General features: G+C 34.6%; 2 protein-coding genes and 1 non-coding gene across 3 annotated transcripts; 1 reads left to right on the top strand and 2 right to left on the bottom strand.

Annotated features, from left to right (window-relative positions):
• Positions 1 to 100: 100 nt before the first annotated feature.
• On the bottom strand, positions 101 to 688 carry LOC121243632 (succinate dehydrogenase assembly factor 1, mitochondrial-like). The gene has a single exon (XM_041141753.1). It carries the CDS (start codon positions 538 to 540, stop codon positions 244 to 246), a length of 297 nt encoding a protein of 98 aa, XP_040997687.1. The 5' UTR covers positions 541 to 688; the 3' UTR covers positions 101 to 243.
• A 1,698-nt stretch (positions 689 to 2,386) lies between these two features.
• LOC121242919 (B3 domain-containing protein Os01g0723500-like) lies at positions 2,387 to 8,313 on the bottom strand. Its single transcript, XM_041140925.1, is given in 7 exon segments — positions 2,387 to 2,913; positions 3,163 to 3,332; positions 3,692 to 3,925; positions 3,928 to 4,159; positions 5,973 to 6,166; positions 6,493 to 7,081; positions 7,924 to 8,313. Coding segments are annotated over 7 exon segments (1,839 nt in total). The 5' UTR covers positions 8,014 to 8,313; the 3' UTR covers positions 2,387 to 2,583.
• Positions 8,314 to 18,772: 10,459 nt separating this feature from the next.
• Positions 18,773 to 18,880, top strand: LOC121243774. The gene has a single exon (XR_005936263.1). It is a non-coding gene; the product is annotated as a small nucleolar RNA R71 (small nucleolar RNA).
• The last annotated feature ends 615 nt before the right edge of the window (positions 18,881 to 19,495 follow it).

Genomic DNA, 19,495 nt, shown 5'->3' with positions numbered 1-19,495 from the left:
ATATTAAAAAATATATTCTAACAATATTTTATTCAATTTTTTAAGTATAATCTCATCTCATCTCCGAAAACAAACGAGTCCTTACATGCGGTAAATGTTCGATTGCAATGATAGGCAAGATTTAATCTATTTATTACATGTTGCCATTGAAGGTATCTTCTCTGTTCAACAATTATTCAACAATAAAACAAATTTCAGCTGGCAAATTAGTATAGCCATTGAATAAAGAAATGTCTTCTTCCTTCATGGCTTAGGATTTTTGGTTTCGGATGCACCGATGTTCAAAGATGACAACCCAACAGTATCAGGACTCTTGAGCTGATCGAGCTGTTTCTTACCTCGGCGTAGTAAGTACTCAATGTAGAGAAAACTTTTGCGATCTACTTTCTTTGAATTCTGACGAAACTCAGCTGAAACGACGGATTCGATCTTGCGTCGATCTTCGGCGGATTTTGAACGAGCTACTCGCAAAAACCCTCTGTATAGACTCAGTACTTCCTTCTGCATTCCAGAAAGCCTCGGACCACCGGAGGCTCCCATGGCATCTTAACGCCAAGTTCGCAACTGGATACACTTTTTGCGAGCACAGAGAGAGAGAGAGAGAGAGAGAGAGAGAAGGGGGGAGGGGTTGGGGTTATAAATGATAATTAGGGTTCTGAAATACTGAGCCAAACGGCTGCGTTTTGAGTTTTTCTTGCATTAATAGTGACAGATTCATTCAAAAAGAAAGAGAAAGGAAAAGCATTAACCATTACGGAGAAACTGAGAGAGAAGTGAATAGTTTGGAAATGGGTCCGATGAATGTCCTCCCTCCGCCCATTTTACTCCAAATCTTCACATGTTTCTGCCATTTCGGGTAAGCAGCAGCTCCGGAGGCGGAGGCTAATTAGGATCATAGCTAATTTAAGAGACTCTAGATTTTGACAGGAAATCAGACCCACCAAGAAATCAACAAAGTTTTACATTTTTCTCTGAGAAGAAATCAAGCAAGCCAATGTTTTCCTGAGCAAAATGACGCCTGGTTACTTGCGGAGTGAAGACCCTCTTCTTCTTATTCTGTTGAATGCTATAATATTTGCAGCAAATTGAATATGCGCTGAACTAGAAGAAGTACTGGCACGCGAGAGAGAGAGAGAGAGAGAGAGAGAGTTCAAACAGAGATAAGCAAGGCGAGGATTACAAGACAAGTTGAATGAGTCCAGTGCAAGTGTGCAATGACAGATGGGTTAACAGAGGAACTGGGTTCGTTCCTGACCGCAGAAAACACAAATCGCTGAAAATCTCCAACAGTCCCTTTTAGAGTATATTTTTTATACTCTAATATATTTTTTATGAATGTACTTTATTATTCTATTCATATAAATCTCTATATTGAAATAGTTATTTTTTTATTATATGATAATAAAATAATATAAGATGAATTTGACTTTAACTATTCATATCAAATCTCTACATTAAATTATCTATTTATTCATTATATAATAATAAGTAATTAATAATTTTAAAAATATTTTAATTTTTTTAATTATGAATTTATTTTATTTTATCATATTTTACTATTCATAATATTATATATTAATTAATAATCATATTTTAATTATATTTTTTCAATTGTCATTTAAAATAGAGAGAGAAATAATTAATATAAAATGTATTTGATAAATGAATAGTTCCTTTCAAATTTGAAAATAATTTTAGAAGTGATTGTAGCTAAATTACAATTATTTAGAATTTAACTATTTCAATGTGATCACATTTTATGGTTTAATAGCTAAATCTTTAATGGATTTAACTTTTAACTAATCCAATGATAGTGCTCTAAAGAAAAGATTACCCAAATTACACTTTTTATTAATATTTATGAGATTTCTAGGTGAATGTTTTATATTTTATATATATTACTTGTGGGTGGGTAGCAATATATTATGCATTTATAAATATTAATGTTTACAAGATTACAATCGAATAAATTAATTTTAAATGAATTTATCTAAAAGTTTTTCAATTTTGCAATGTCATAAATGAATGTTAATACTCAATTATTTAATAATATTAAAATTATGCTGTTTTAAGTTATTTTTAAGTAAACTATGTACATGAACTTATAAAAATTATTAAAAGACCTTTTATTTTGTAATAAATAATTCAAGTCTATAAATCACAATGAATTACTAACATTTCATGTCTAATAAACAATTTTATCTGTAAGACCACACACACAACTTATATATACCCATTGACACACATACACATACACATGCACATTTGTGCCAATTATATTAATAAGAAAATAATCTAAAAACATTGTTTTTTTTTTTTATCTTTTTGAACATTTAAGTCGTTCTCATTGTAAAAAAATAGGGTTTATATTTGTTTGGCTCCAATTACAAAAAAGCATCGATTTTTGTTCATGCAAGATTTGTTGATAAAGGAACTAAACTGGAATGCAAGCTCAAGCATGAAAAACGGCTAAACTAAATCTAAAATGGCCCCCGTGCATGAATCAAAAGACAAAGGAGTTGCTCATAGCAAATAACGTCAATAACATATAAGAGAGGTCGATGATATTTTTTTTTACATGGGTCATTGAGAAGGCTTACTGTTGGTGTAGGATACAACAGCTAATTCATTAGAAGTAGCTGAGCCACTTTGATGGTCGAGCCCTTTTTTTCCACTGCCGGATATATGCACGAGCATTTCACATTTGCCAACAAGTTCAAAGATGCAGACATCTCCAATCTTAACATCATTCCCACGAACAAAGGCCATCCACCCTCCACAAAATGTATGCCCCATTCGCCCTTTAGAGTCAGGGACAGAGTTCACAGTCCAAGATTTCCCTCTTAAATTACGAAGTACAATCTCACTCTTGCAGTCGGGGAGATGCGCTGTAGAAAACTGGTATGGAATTTTCTGCAAGACAATTGACCAATTGGGAAATGAGTAATGCTATTTATCATCATCCCGTGATGTGGTATCAAATGATTGTTAAACCATTTGCTATTTTTTACTTGTTTCAATTATTTGATGTCATGTTAAGAGATGATGAAAGGACATTGAATATCATTTTTCATTTGGAAGTAGAAATTGATGCCAGAAATAGTTTTTGGAAAACAAAAGAAAACTATATGAAATGTGCAAGCATGGATCTGAAAGACTCACCAAAGTATATGAACCACTGACGTTAAACTGCTTCATGATCCTCACAAAGATGGGAAAACAAGAAGAAAAAGACCGAGCTACTCTTTCTTCGTCAAGTGCTAACATCATTCTCATGCTGCCTTTATTTTGTGAGCTAATTTCATCTTCCTTGACTTTTTTTCTCTGAACAACTGTCTCCAATTTGAGTTCAAAAATTGATTTAGAATAGAAAAAAAGGAAGGACTTTCGAATGAATCATGAAGATGAAAAGCATCCCAATAGTTTGGCATATGATTGCAGGCAATATTGTATGAGGAACTGCATTTATACAAGGTGAATATGTGTCTAAAAATATAGGGCAAGAAATTGGACGAATTTGAAGTTCAAACTTAATCTTTGACCATAAATAGATTGCAACCATGGCCCCATCTATGTAAATAATTGACTGAGAATGTGGAAGCCAAAATCTTTGGTGAAGACATCAATCTTTTTTTTTTTTTTTTTTACTGATCTTAATTATTAACTGTAGAAATATAGTTAGAATCCTTACCCAACTTTTTGTTTGCAGATTTTGACTGAGAGGAAACTGGAACTTTGGTATAATTCTTGGTGCTACATTGTTTCCTGACATCAACACTGAAAGTCTGTTCATGGTGTCTCTTTGATGCTTTAGGAGATTTGCCTCTTGTTTTCTTTGGCAAACTTTTAAGATTTTTATGTCCGGCACTTGGCCTACTACAAACTACTTTTCCATTCTGGCAGTCTAGCACTTCCCTTCCAACCCAAGGATATGCACAAGTAACTCACACTCATGAACCAGTTCAAAAATGCAGATATCTCCAATCTTGATGTCATTACCACGGACAAAAGCCATCCATCCACCGCATAGAGTATGACTTGTATTTACTCTTGTAGTGGGCACAGAGTTCACAGTCCAACATTCTCCTTCTAAATTCTGAAGGACAATTTTAGTTTTGCTGTTTGGAAGATGTGCCATCGAAAACTTATACGGGATATTCTGCATGACAGAAACCAGTTAGTAAACACAAATCGATGAAAAAGACTAGGTCACAAGAAAAATAAAGTAAAAAGTTATAAGCATGGTAGATTCATGCAATGCGGATGAAACCCTTCAAAACCCAGAGTTACCCAACCTGAAACTGCCTGAAGAAGTTGCATAAGCAAGAGAAAAAAGGGAAGTAATGTGAACCACTTAGAAAACCACATTTGACCAGGAAAGGTCATTGTAATAACAACAGGGATTAAAGGTGCTAGCTCTTCATTGTGCCAGATTTAAGACTTCACCTGACAAGTGCTGGAATTCCCTCAGGAGAGCAGCACCATGCAACAACTAATCTGTTTTTCATTATTCTGTGAAGTCAGATGGTGGATGAATCAAGCACAGTTGGGCCAAAATATTGGAGTTATGGTAGAGTTCTCAAGATGCGGATGAAAACAAAGAGATTATTCAGGCCATGAAAGAACTTCACTCAAATCGCTTCATAATACAACATTTTAGCCTGTGCCTTTTTTAAGAGTAAGATAGAATTTTATTTATGATGGGAAAGGATGATATCCCATACATGGGAAGTATACATGAAGCCACCCCAAAAACAAAGGGGAAAAGTACTACAAAATCCTGAAAATTAGAAATAATGGGCCTTTGTCCAATGATACAAGGTGTTAGAATGCACTTTAGGTTGTGTTTGTTTCATTGTAAAAGGAGAATAAGAAAACGATGTTTGTTTCAATGTAAATCTGAGAAAAAATAAGAAAGCAGTCTGTTTCAATGTAAAATGATAAAAATAAGAAACATTTTCAATCGAAAATATTCTCAGAGAAAATTATTGTTTTCTACAAATGGGTGGAGAATAAAAAATGTTAGAAAAAATATTGATATTCAAATTTGATTGATATGCAAATTATTTACTCAACACCACCACCCAAAATCACCGTGCCACCAATTTTCTATTTCTACAACCATCATAATATTGTTGGAAACCACTACAATCAACACTCTCACATAAATTCTTGAAACTCCAATCCCAATAGGGGCAAGATCTTCTTAGGCTGAAATTTAGGTTGACTTGAATATGTAGGGAATGAATTGAGACTAAGCGAGAATAGACTTGATGGAGCACATGAAGTCTAATAAGTTGGAGTGCAAGATGGAGGAGAGGGAACCAGAGTCAAAGCTAGATTCCATGCAAAAGGGATGGTTATGATAGGACAAAAGGATGGCACATGGCAAGGGATTGTGTAGTTGAAGCTGTGGTCGGTGGCAAGTGGTTGCATTGGTGGACCAGCAGCGCCAACAAAGGAGTGGAGGTGGTAGGGTTGCTCTATAATGGTTGACAAGCCTGTTCATAGGATTTGGGCATGGGGAGAGAGGGGAGAGAACAGTGGGGGTGGCAAGGGGTTGTGTTGGTGGAGTGGGGTGTCTTGTAGAGGAAGCAGAGGTGGTAGGGTTACTCTATAGTGGTAAACAAGCCTGGTCGTAGCATTTGTTGTGGGGAGAGAGGGAGAGAGCAGCCGGAAAAAAGGATTATACATCTTGAGAGAGGTAATCATGTAACGTCGTAGAGACTTAATTTTCCTGTTTACCAACCTAACATTTTCCATTGACTTTAATTTTCACACATACCAAACATGAAAAGGTGGAAACATCTTTCCCAAAATATTTTCAGCCAAAATAAATGCAACCTCAGATAACAATGTGGTACATTATGGAAGTAATTTGAGGGAAAGACATAACATATCTGAAAAAGATTATTCATTTGAAAAATCTAAATGGAAGAAAAAAACACAACAAAACGAAGGAAATAACCCACCAGAGTGTATGAACCACTAACATTGAAGCTTTTCATGATTCTCAAGAAATAAGGGAAAGAGGAAGTAAATGATTGAGCTACTTCATGTGCCGACAACATTGACAAACCAACTCTACCATGCAGGTATAGATCATCTTCTTCACTGGTTCTACTCTGGATGGAAGCCTTTGTATTGAATTGAATAATATCCGACACTGCAAGACAACATTATTCTTTTTTCAGTCGGATCTCTGCATATGTATGATTTTTAAGTTCTTTTCCACATGCTTAAAATTTGAGTATCACTTGGTGTATGCAAACTTTTCTTCGCTGCAAATATACAGGATATTAAGCAAACTTGATTCTTATCATTGATTTCAGAACAAAATAATTTCTTCACATGCTCTATTTTACAAGCAGCTTACACAGGAAACATGGAAAAGTTAGCAGAATTCTCAGGTTAGTAAATCGCTGCCCTTTCTGTTGCAGTAGTCAAGTTCTTGTCCTCAAAACCTAAGAAATAAACAGCTGGCTTCCTTACCTCGTTTTTCCTTGACAGCTTTTGATTGAAAAGGCATATCAGAATTCTTCATTGGACTACCACCTTGCTTCGTTTTATTGGAGGAAATTGTTTCTTGACATGTTTTAGCCAAAACAACCAGCTCATGCTGGCACCCATCCCCATTAGACATATCCACCTTGCCCTCCTGGTGCTTGTGTTCAGATTCTTGATAGTGTTGCGAATAGCTCCCCCTCAATTTCTTTGGCACACCTTCAAAAATTCTTTCCGAAGAGGAAGTGGCTTCCTCTCTTTCTCTCTTCTGTCCCATACCTCTATTAAGGCTGCTAGAATCTTGACTGCATTTAGACTGAAATGCAGCTTCTTTCTCACATGCACTTTGATCAAAAACCTCCACTGTGAAATGCAGCTCGCTATCATATCTGAAAACCAAAAAATCACCGCATTCTATGAAATGATCCCTCACAAATGCTGACCATCCTTGATGGAGGAATAAATCATCATTCTGCTGAATTAACTCAACATGCCAAGTGTTCCCGCTAGGACCCACTAATGTCACTAATCCAGATGTTCTGCCTTTCATGTGTCTGATGAATCGTACTGGAAATTTCTGTGTCAGATTTGAATCGTCACCATCCAACCATGCAACACAAATTCCATTAAAAAAAACAGATAGCAGATAGTCACTATATGTGTATGATGATCCTAACTAGATATTAGGCAACCTAACAATTCCTTGGCAGACTAAAACGAAATGCAGAAAACACGTTCTCAAATTTAGCATATTTAAGGTATTTATACATGCAACTTATGGGTAAATGACATGCAATGACCTTTAGCTCGACTGGATAGCCTATCTGGGAAACTTGTTCCGCATGAAAAACAAACATATTTGAGGAAATAAGAGTGACTCTGATGACCGCTCCATCAAAGACCCTTGGTTGAAATTCTAGCAAAATACCAGAATACAATATTTGAAGAAATAAGCACCCAGGTAAGTTTGGGTAGTGAGAAGTGTTGTGAATAATAGTGAAAAAGTAATAAAAAAGTAATAATAAAATATTGAATAGCAGTGAAAAGTAATAAATAATAGCAAAAATAAAGTGAAAAGTAATAATAAAGCAACGAAGAGTAGCGAGTATTCTGAGAATACTATCGTGTGGGCTTCATTGGTAATCGTAACATACTTGGATTTGGATACTGATACTCAGTAAACTAACGGTAGACTCTAACATACAAAAACTCTTCTCAAATTACAATTGCTACCCCCACATTGAGATTTAACGTAAAAATTTTGGAAACCCTAAGAGTTATCTCCGCAATGAAAAAGAATAGTAAAATAGGGGTCGGAAGAGTTACAAAAAAGAGATAGACCAGATTATATATGAATAATACAGATATAGATGCACATACAGTGTAAAATGAGAGGAAAAAGGGGGAAAAGAACAATACCAGTCGATCTGAGCTTCTAGTGGAGGAGTAAACGTGAAAGAAACAAGGCCGCTTGCCATTCCGTAACTCCTCGAGAGTTTCTTCTTCCATCAAACCCTCTTTTCTCTATTGCTTTTTTTTTTTTTTTTTTTTTTTTTTTTACACACTAAACAGATTTTGACAGATTTTCCAACGAACCAAAGAGCGTTCCAAGATTTTCCCGAAAACTATTAAGATAAAGAAAAAAAAATTGAAAACAAAAGAAAGAGGTAGCGAGAAAGAGGGAAGATTAGGGTCGGTAGGGGGGAGAGGAGGAGGGGAAGTCGAGAAGATCAAATCGAAGCAGAAGAGAGTGTACTGTATAGCTCTCTGATTTTGGTAACACTGCCCCCCCATTTGCAGGTGCTGGACGAGAGGGCCACTGCACGTGTCAGGTTTTTAAGCGTGTGATTCGCACGTAGGAAATGTCATCTTTCTGTCCGTGTGAGGTTGTGTGTAGACGCTGGACGAAGGCGCGTGAGTATAAGATTACAATTTGGACACAGAATCTTCAAAATTTTTAAAATTTTTTAAAATTTTATTTTCAAACATCACTTAAATGTAAAATATTTTTAAATTTTTAAATTTTTATCTAATTATTACTTAATCATTATCTAAATATAAAAATTAATAAAAATAAAATTTTTATAAATTTTAAAACAAAATATTACTAAAAAGTATTTTATAATATTTTTGTTTAATTTTTTCTCTCTCATATCTCAAAATCTCATAAAACACCTTAACTCAAATTATTTTATTATTATTCACAAAATTATAAGATACTTCGAGTGTCCAAACGAACCCTTAGATTTTATATGTAATATCTTTATCCGAACGCTAAGCCTCGTTTGGATATAGAAACGGTTTCATCTCATATTACCTCATCATTACAATTTTTTCAAATTTTCACATAAAATATAATAAATTTTTCAAATTTTAAAATAATAATAATATTAAAAAATAATATTCTAACAATATTTTATTTAACTTTTAACTTTTATTTAAAACTATTTCATCCCATCTCACTATCCAACTGGGGCCTGACACGATAAGATTCAAATCTTACATTTAACAATAAATGTAACACAGGCCCAACACAAAACTCGCGTTTGAATTTTTTTTTATTTATGGATGAAAAATTCACTTGGGTTTTGTTAAGTAAATTTGGATTTCGACTACAGACCCAATTTATTTACGAGGACCTAGCCCTATATTTGTTTTTTTAAAATGTTTGTTATCAATTTCTAACGGTTTAAGGTTTCAATTCTAGAGTACTCTCGTTCCCATTAAAATCCTTAAACCTATTATGCAACTCGTGCATTATGGTAGACGTTTTATTTTCAACCTTGGTTAGTTCTTGGTTGTTGTCACCATGTTCACAACACGTGTAACGCCCCGACCCCGAGAGTCCAGAGAGTTAACTCATGTCACTTAAAATCATCTCCAATAATACTTTTAAAATAAACCAGAGTCTCCATAACATATTAACCTATTTGTTCAACACAAATATACATATTCATACATAAGGGCACATCAGAAGTATCTCATTAATATACATAAACTTTTCCACAGAGACTAGGAATATCCATTACTCAAAATACCAAAACCACATAAAATATCAGCACTACCAAAAGACTCTTCAAAAGTCCTTGTACCCTAAGGCACTTAGTCTTCTATGATCAACAAAACTTGCAAGTACTCCATATTCCTGACTTCCAGCTGTTGCATCAAAATTATCTGAAACATATTATGGAGATATGGGTGAGTTATCAACAACTCAGTAAGCAGAAAACATATACTAGTATGCAAATATGAGCATTTACAGAGTTCAGAATGCAAAACAAAATACTTTTTCTTTTCAGAATGCAGAGTCAAAATATGTTATCAAAAATATTAGAGCGAAAGTTCAAAAATATTCTTATTCAAAATTTCCTTGGCACAGCATAATTGAAACATCATATCAGAACAGAATTACATGTTTAACTCCCATGGTAGGATTATGCAAACCCCAGCGGCCAACCAAGAAGAAACAGAATGTGAATCTTCCCCTTATTATTCTCGGAGCCCCGAATGTGCACATAGGAAAGACCACGCAGAAAACCACTTTGTTTCCAAAGTAGGTGCACCAGAAACAGAAAAGTTGATACCAACCAAACAGAGGCCACAGTTTTACACTCGTGGTAAGGTTAAAACAGAACAGAAACAGAATGTCATGCCAGAGGTTTCAGAAATCTCATCATATCAAATCAAAGTACATAACATTTTTCAGAACAGAATAGAATCAAATCACAAAAATATAATTTATGCACAATTTTTCGTATTCGCTCTCTTTTACATAGTTTAGAAACAGAATGCCAAAACTTTGCGCATGTCTACACTAGTCATGACAGAAAATACTTTATTCTTATACAGAATTTCATAAGTCATGCAGAACAAATAACTGAGGTCGTTTCAAATTTCTTTTCATAACAAAACATGCATATTTTTTCAAATATCAACCTAAGTCCATTTTATTTATTTTAATGCAAAGTCTAGTATAGAAACTCTGCTTACCTAGACTACTTAGTCTTTCAAAAAAATTTCTCAATAAAGCCGAACAAATATTAATCGTCACCTATAAAAATCACGTAATTCCCGTAAATTTTCAATCAACCATGTATTTCGATATTTAAATCTAAAATGCTAAAAGAACATATTTTAAATCCACAAAACCTAAAATTCTCATAATTCCTAAAATACCATCATTTTCTAAAACCATCAATATCCACTTAATCGAATTCGTACCGAATAAGAGATTTAATCAAACAAGTATTAAGACAATTACGGAACTTAATAAAAAGTAATATTTAAAATATCTAAAGTACCAACAATGTATTATAAATTAATAGAATACTTAGACTACTTTAAAAATCTTATAAAATACGTCATGAAAAACTCCTCTATTAAAAATAGGTTTACTTCCTTTAGTTAACAATATTATTAAAATATTATCTAGACAAAAATAATATTTTATGAGACTTAAAACAAAACTCATTTAAACATAACCCAAAAAGACCTATCTTCCGAAAACATATATCTGGAAAGTACACTAAGGGTAAATTAGTAATAGTACTCAACTATTAAGTTAACACTTTATATATATAAATATATATATATATAATATATATTATGTACGTATATAACTTATAAGAATAAGAATGGATGAATAAACACAAGGGAATAACACCAAGTATGCGGTGGCAAGGGCTTACCCAAGGGAAACCAAGGCATGCGTGGAGGGGTAAGGCGCGACGAGGCTGGCTGAAGGGACTGTGGTGGCGCGGCAGAAGAGCAGGAGTGCGGCAGAGCTTCCGTCGAGCTAGGTTGAGCACGAGAGAAAGAGAGGGAGAGGTGAGCGAGAGAGAGAGAGGGCAGAAAGAAACAGATGCTCACCGTGAGGGGTTGCTACAAGCTGCTGAGGTGGCCTGTGGATGTCCGGCGTCCTTTTCCGTGCAGGTGGTGACAGCTTGGAGCGGCTGGCGAGGTACGGTTGTCTAGTGGTAAGAACTCTCTGTTTTGAGTGAGAAAAATAGAGACATGGTGCTCTGCTTTTCGAAAGTGTAAAAAGAGGTGGGGTTTTATGCAAAGAGGGTGGTGGTGCATGGCTGAAGTGGTGGACTTGAGTGGTTGAGGTTCCGTGCGTGGACTGAGTTTGGGGGAGTAGCAATGCGTTGGCTTGGCTATGGGGGTGGTGGGGCTGCTGAACGCCACTGAGGCTTGCAGTTTTACAAAGGTTGGGCAAAGGCCAGCGACGATGGGGAGAGGGAGAGCTGGAGCTTCCGTGCGTGGAGTTGCAGTGGCTGGGTTGTGGCTACTTGAAGGTGGTGAGGCGGCCTGAATGGAGGTTTCAGTTTGATATTCTGAGAAGAGGAGGACGAGCGGCACAATTCTAGGGTTGAGGATGCTTAGCATATATATACGATATATATAGTAAAGAAATAAAAACCTAGAGGAAAAGGATGGAGGGACTGCATGAAAATGGAAAAGGGACGTAGCCGTGCAACAGAGTCTAGAAAACGCTTCCATGGGCTGGGCTCTTAAGTCTAAAAAGAAAAAATATATATATACTTTGGCCCACGTCTTGGATCCTGTAGGGATTATTGCATGGCATTTACCTTAAGTTTTGGGTCTCGACTCAACCTAAAAAAAATACACTTATCCCATAAATTTTTCTGATGAACATCCACTTGATCCATAAAAGATTTTAAAACCTAATTATCAAACCTATTGAAAAATTATATTCCACCAAAAAATATCTTAGGCCCAAACTCTCTTCTAAAACTTCTACTCGTAATCCCAAACGAATTTTCATAACTATAAACCCAAAATTTTGTAAAGCAGTTTGACTGGCTCGGGTGTTACAGCATGTCCTTCATGCACTCCCCAAACCATGCACGTTCCTTTCCCATTATGTTCACGGCGACAGTTCATTTAAGAGATATATTTATACTCATGTATATGCAGTTATTCATTAGTTTTGAGAACTAGGGTTGCCGCAACTTCCTCATAGGTTTTAGGAAACAAATTGACCAAGAGGTAGCAAGACGTTGCTGTCGCCAGCCAGACTCCTCCGCCGCTGCTCCTGGACGAACCGAGAGAAAAGGAAGCTAAGCCATGGCTCAACCCACGTTCATCATTGCACCATAGCCCCTCCCTCCATTGTAAATGAGCAACACCAAAGCCCAAGCCCACTGTGCGCCACCACCCTCTTCACAAACTCAGCCACCACACGTGCCTTTCAAGCTGCCACTCCTCTCCATCTTGCAGCAAAACAGTCCCGAACGGGAGAACCAACTAGCCTAGGTATTTCCACACACGACAGAAACCGTCGGGCCATAGTTTAAACCTCCACCCAACACCACCACGCTGCCACCGTGCGATGCTCACTTCAGACCATTGACTACCTAGTTGCACCACCACAAAAAGGCTCTGTTTTTCACTCCCAAAACAGAGCACATGTTTTCCTCCACTGTGAGTCACAACGCTGCTGGCTAACTACTCAGCCTCAAGCAAGAGCCACCAGAAGACGTTGATTGTGCAGCCAGGTCGGCCATGACCCTCTCGGTAAGCCCACTCCCATCTTCCCCCACGATCTCATCTCCGTCTCTCTCACCACTCTCGGACTCTCTCTCTCTCTTGCTCTCTCTCTCATCACTTTCTCTCTCTCTTAGTGCTCTTCAGCTGAGCCGTACACTGTCGATCTAGTCCAGCCGCTGCTTCCATCGTCCCTAGCCATTTCTCTCGATGAGTTTGCCATCGCACAACCTGTTGGTTTTGCATTTTATATACAACTCTTGCATGTCTTTTAAGTTGTTAGAATAAATACGTGCTTACGTTCTTACCCTTACTAATTTATCTGCTGCTCGTAGTACTAGTAGCCTCGTTGACCGTTGTACCTTGTTTCAAAAATTATATTTTTAAATGTGTTGATTTCACATGAGTTTGATTTTTAAATTGGATTTGTTGTAGTTTACAAAAAATGATTTTTAATGAATTTTATTTTTATTAAGAGACTAATGTATTATTTTTATTTTAGATTCTGTTTAGTATTTTATTAAATTAGGCATGAACTCTTGGGGATAAAAATATTATCTATAAACTTGATTTCACAGAAAATATTTAAAGACTTTAATTATATTATTTGGTAATAATTTTATAATTTGATTTTGGCAATAAATTGTAAGTGTTTAAACTTTTATTTTTAAATACTTTAAGCCTATTATATGAAATAATTCTTGGATAGTTTTAAATTAGATATGATTAGTAATTTACGATAAATTTTAATATAATTATTATTAAGAATAATTTATGAATTACTATTGCTTAAGAAATTTATGATTTCCTACTAGATTATATATTGGCAGTATTAAATTATCATTTTAATAATAGTGTATGGAGATATGAGTTTTAAATATGATTAAGTTAAATTTTCAAAATGAATTTAAGTTGTTTTACTGTATTTAATAAAATTATATTATGATAAGTTAAGATTATTTTTTATGATAATAGTATTTATTGGATTTCTGATAACTAGATAGTTATCAATGCTATTTTTCGTAGTATGAGTAGATGGAGAATTTTAGCAGTCTTTTTAAAAGTTTAGTAACGTTTAGTATTCTGTATAGGTGACGATTGATATTCATTTGACACGATTGTGGAAAGATTCAGAAAAGTTAAAAAGTCCAGTAAGCGGAGTTCTTATGCTAAATTTGCATAAAAAGAAATGAACTGAGGTTGGTTTCTAAAAATGTACATGTTGTTTTAAAAAATAAAAGGTGAAAAACAACTTCAATATATGTTTTGCATTCATTCATGAGATATGTAAGAAAGAAAACATAAATGTTTTTGATATGATTAGTGTAGACATGAGCAATATTTGACATGTTTCTTAAATGTGCAAAAGAGCGAATAGATATTTGTGAATTTTTGTATATGTGATATGAAAATGATTTGGATCTGTTTTTTATTAAATGGAAATAATATAAATATGTTCAACACGTGGCTTAATATGATATGGATATGAAAGCTTTTGGCATTCTTATTTGTTTTGATTCTGATTTTGAATATGGTTCTGATATGATGATACTGGTTCACGTGAAATGATTGGTACCAACATGATATGATATGATATAAGTGCATCTACTTTGGAAACAAAGTGGTCTTTTATGTGTTCTTTCATGTGTACACACTCGGGACTCCGAGATTAAAAAAATAGAAGTTTCACAATATGATATTACCTAATTTGGCCATCGGGGATAGCACAACCCTACCACGAGAGTTAAACATGGTATATGATATGATATGTGACATGATATGAAATGATACGATACGATATGATAAAATGAAGATGTTCAGTTATGTTATGCTAAAGTGTTTTTGAATATGAACAAAGCGTTTTTTAATATGAAAATTGTCTTTGAATAAGAAAAATGATCTTTTAATATGAATAACTGGTTTTTGAGTATGAAAAGATTGAAAAGTCACTCTGATTTTTTGATAACACGTTTCTAAAATCTGCATATGAAAATGAAATGTTTTGTTTCTATATACCAAATTTTCTGAAAATATTTATGTTTATATACTAGTATATGTTCTATGCTTACTAAGTTGTTGATAACTCACCCATTATCTCTATAACATTTTTTAGATAATTTTGATAGTACAGGTAAGGATCAAGACTAGAGATCTTGTATAATGCTACATAAGCATAGTAGAATAAGTACAAAGATGATACTTTAGTTATCTACGTATTGTATTCAATAGTTCTGTTTTGCTTTGTCGATTGGGTTTTGATTACGCTCAAACTAGTAAATCTGCTTAGGAGTATCCGAAAGTAAATAGAAATTCAAATCATCGAAGAATAATACCTCTTTTTTTTCTTTTCTTTTCTTTTTTTTTTTTTTTTTGTTCTTTCTTTCTTTCATTTTTTTTTATATATATAATTTGGTGAACAATAATGTCATCATGATATTTTGCTATTTCTATCCAGCCTTGGTATTTTTGCCTTGAAAACTCATTCACTTGAACACCTTGTAACTCGTGTTCTTCCATTTTTTTTTATTCCGTGCAAAAAAGAAGAATTTCACATCTAGTACACACTTTGAAGTAACAAGAGTAGGAAAAATCAATATATAGGTTATACTCTAATGTGGAGAGGTATGGATAATATAGGTATATGAAGAAAAAATGTTATATGTGTTTCTTGGCTCAAAGTTGGCTACAAGGGATCTATAATTCAAAAGGTTGGCTTGAAAGGCTCAAACCCTAAATTGACCTTCATCATATCCTAATTATATTCACCATCATACCACAAACCATACAATAATATTCTCAAAAGAAGTGCCTAATTCAAAAAAATCAATGATCGTTTATCACAATTTTCAACATTTTTTGGCTCCCAATCCTCTCCAAAACTCACAAATAAAGACTTAAGAAAAAGAGTTCTCTAGGTATATGTGTCAAACCACTATCTTACCATAAAACTTGGATGAGTGCATTAGAAATCTTGTGAGTACCTCAGTATAATGATCAAGATGGGTTTGTTAAATTCACTAAGATGGTTATGAATGAGAATGAGTACACATGTGAAAAGAATGTACGTGTGATGCAAATTTTAAAATAATATTAACACATGAAAATATGCCATAGAGTTCCAACAAGCCTTTTAAATACTGAATTTGCACCACCACCATCAACTTAAATGAAATATTATTCTCAATGTTTAAGACTCAAAATTGAATGGAGAGTAGTTAAAAATAGTAGAATACACCTGATGAGTGACGTGTGTAGCTCGCTAAGCACCAAAGATGGTAACTTGAAATAAAAAAAAATGAAATTAACCTGCAAACAAAAACAAAGAAAACAACATCAAACAAAAAAGAAAATAAAAATAAAATAGGAGAAAATAAAAATAAAACAAAAAAAATAAAGAAAAATATACCGGTGTGGTGTGGTCAAGGTTGATAGACAGGATCCACAAGTGGAATGTCTTTCACTTCCAGAACTTGCCTATCAATTAATACTTTAAGGCGTTGACCATGTACTTTAAAGATCCGACCATACTTAGGATCTTCTATGTCTACCGCTCCATTTGCAAAAATATTATTCACTACAAAATGGCCTGTCCATCTAGACCGATGTTTTCCTTTGTGCTTATGGAGTCTAGAATCATATAAGTATACTAGGTTATTAGACTTAAATGTCTTCGTACCAATATTTTTATCATGAAACACTTTCGTTTTAGCCTTATAGATTTTAGAATTCTCATGTGCATCATTTCTCAACTCCTCCAACTCGATCAATTGAAATTTCCTAAGCATACCATCATTCAATTTTGAAAAAATACTAATAGGAAAAGTGTCACCTCGGCCAAGAAATGCATGCTTAAGACCTGAGGACAGTGGCTTCAATTCTAATTTAGGACTATCCACGCTTGAATGAATCTGTTTTTCACTTTTCTTAGACAGCTCCTCAAATTTCGGTTGCCAAATATGTGGATCATAATCTTGAGATTCATCAAAAATAGCACAAACATCAATAATATCATATGAATCATTCATTGTATCAAACTTAAAATTAACAAGAAAATGTTCAAGAGAATCATAATCATGAGTTGTGTGAACTCCCTTATCTATAAGTGTGTCAATCATGTACGTTTGGTGACACTCATCATCTTCTATTGGTTATTTTTCAATATGAAAAATATTAACCTCAAGAGTCATATTCCCAAAAAAAAGGTTCATTAGACATTCCTACAATTAATAAGAGCGTTAGTAGTAACGAGAAAATGTCTACATAAGATTACGGAGATTTTAGAATTACAGTCAACAACAAAACTAGTATCAAGATTAAGAAATCAACAGGGTAGTAAAACTTGTCAATTTGGATCAAAACATCCTCAACTATTCATTTTGGTTTCTTAACTGAACGATCAGCCAATTGAAGCACAATAGAAGTGGGCTTAATTTCACTCAAACCAAGCTGCAAATAAATGAAACAATGCATCAAATTTATACTAGCTCCTAAATCTAGCAACGCTTGCCCAAACTCATGATTCGCAATATTACATGCAATGGTTGAACAACCAGGATCTTTATACTTAGGAGGAATCCACTGCTCAATTATAGTACTAACATGCTCTGTCAGGAATGTTGTCTTCTTAACATGGTGCTTCTTTTTAACTGTACACAAATCTTTGAGAACTTTTGTATAAGTAAGAACTTGTTTAATAACATGTCAAAGAGGAAAATTGATCTTTACCTGCTTGAGGTTCTCCAAGGTTTCATTACTAGAATTCAAAATTCGCATACCAGATTTTAAATCTTGAGGAAATGGTACCTTAACTGGGCTCTTAATTACCTTGGCTTTCCTGGGCAACTCGACACTATCATTGCTTTGTTTCTTTTCAACATCCTCTGGCTTATCAGTTGTTGGGATGTGTAAGGACTTACCACTTCGTGTCACAATGGCATTGACCTCCTTCAAATTTTCTTGAGCCATATGTTGACCTTGGGGTGTGGATTGAGTTTGAGAATAGAACTTACCACGCTCATTCACACTCAAAGAGTTTATCAACTTGGATACATGGTTTTTTATCTCTTTATTTTCTTCAATAACCTGCATAATCAAATATTCAAACTTTTAATTAGTTTTACTCTATATCTCGATAAAAGCATATAAAGTATCTTCTAAAGGGTTCCTAGAAGAAGATGATGCATGATACGATGTAGGATAAGCTTTAGGTGGTTGTGCAGGCTGCTGGTTTTCAGATTTTCAGCTAAAATTGGGGTGATTACGCCACCCCGGATTGTAGGTATTTGAGAAATGTGCAAAAGGCTTCTTGTACATATCTAAGGCATTACATTGTTCATCATACATTCCTCTCATTTCAGCAAATGTGGGACACGCTTGAGCTAGGTGATCTACCCCACCATACACAAAACATGGTCCAAAAGACTCAACATGAGTAGCCATGTGTGTTGGTTTTAAATCTTTAGTTTTTAACACTTCTAACACCCTAGTAAGCATCTCAACTTTAGTTTTTAGGTTACTCTCTTCCCTAAGATGGTAAATTCCACCACCATTTTGGTTTCCTGCAGGTCGTGACTTATTTGTGCTCTCAGTAGCACTAGGTCTAGTCCAAGTGTTAGCTTTTTCAGCAAGCTCATTGAAGTATTCTATGGTCTCATCAGGATCTTTCTATAAGAACTCACTATTACACATCATCTTCACAAATTGGCACTTTTTAGGTGCAAGTCCCTCATAAAAATAGCTAACCAAATGCCAATTCTCATACTCATGATGAGGACATATACTCAACAACTCCTTAAATCTCTCTCAAGACTGATACAAAGTTTCACTGTCCTTTTGTGCAAATGTGGAGATTTGCCTTTTTAAAGCGTTGGTCTTATGTTGGGGAAAGTATTTATTAAAGAAGACCTGAGTCATCTCACTCCATGACTCGATAGATCGTGGTATCAACGAGTATAGCCAACTCTTAGCTCCATCCTTAAAAGAGAAAGGAAAGAACTTATGTCTCATAACATTATCAGTTGCATTTTGATTATGGAAAGTCGCAACTACTTCCTCAAACTCCCTGATGTGCACATATCGATTTTCATTTTCCACGCTATGAAAAGTAGGGAGTAACTGTATCATCCCTGTTTTAAAATCCAGTTGGCTAGTATTAGCTGGAAACATGATGCATGATGGTGTGGCTATGCGTGTAGGTTGGAGGTAATCCTGAAGAGTTCTAGTGGGTTGATCTTCGTGTTCACTAATTTCTTCGGGACTAGATGGATTGTCAAATAAAGGATTTAAAAAGTTTGATTCTAACTCTAACATAGGCCTATAAGCAAATCTACCCAAGGTATCTCTATATCTGTGCATGCAAGTAAAAAAAACAAATTAACACTATGAACTAAAAATACTACAAAAAGAAAGAAAAAAAATGCACCTAGTTAAAAGAAGAAACGAAGTTACCGCTTTTACAAACTTCTAAAATAAATTATTTGTA

The sequence above is a fragment of the Juglans microcarpa x Juglans regia genome, chromosome 8D (genome assembly GCF_004785595.1).
Source record: "Juglans microcarpa x Juglans regia isolate MS1-56 chromosome 8D, Jm3101_v1.0, whole genome shotgun sequence".
In the NCBI taxonomy this organism is placed as follows: domain Eukaryota; kingdom Viridiplantae; phylum Streptophyta; class Magnoliopsida; order Fagales; family Juglandaceae; genus Juglans; species Juglans microcarpa x Juglans regia.
This window is presented reverse-complemented; position numbering and strand designations above follow the sequence as displayed.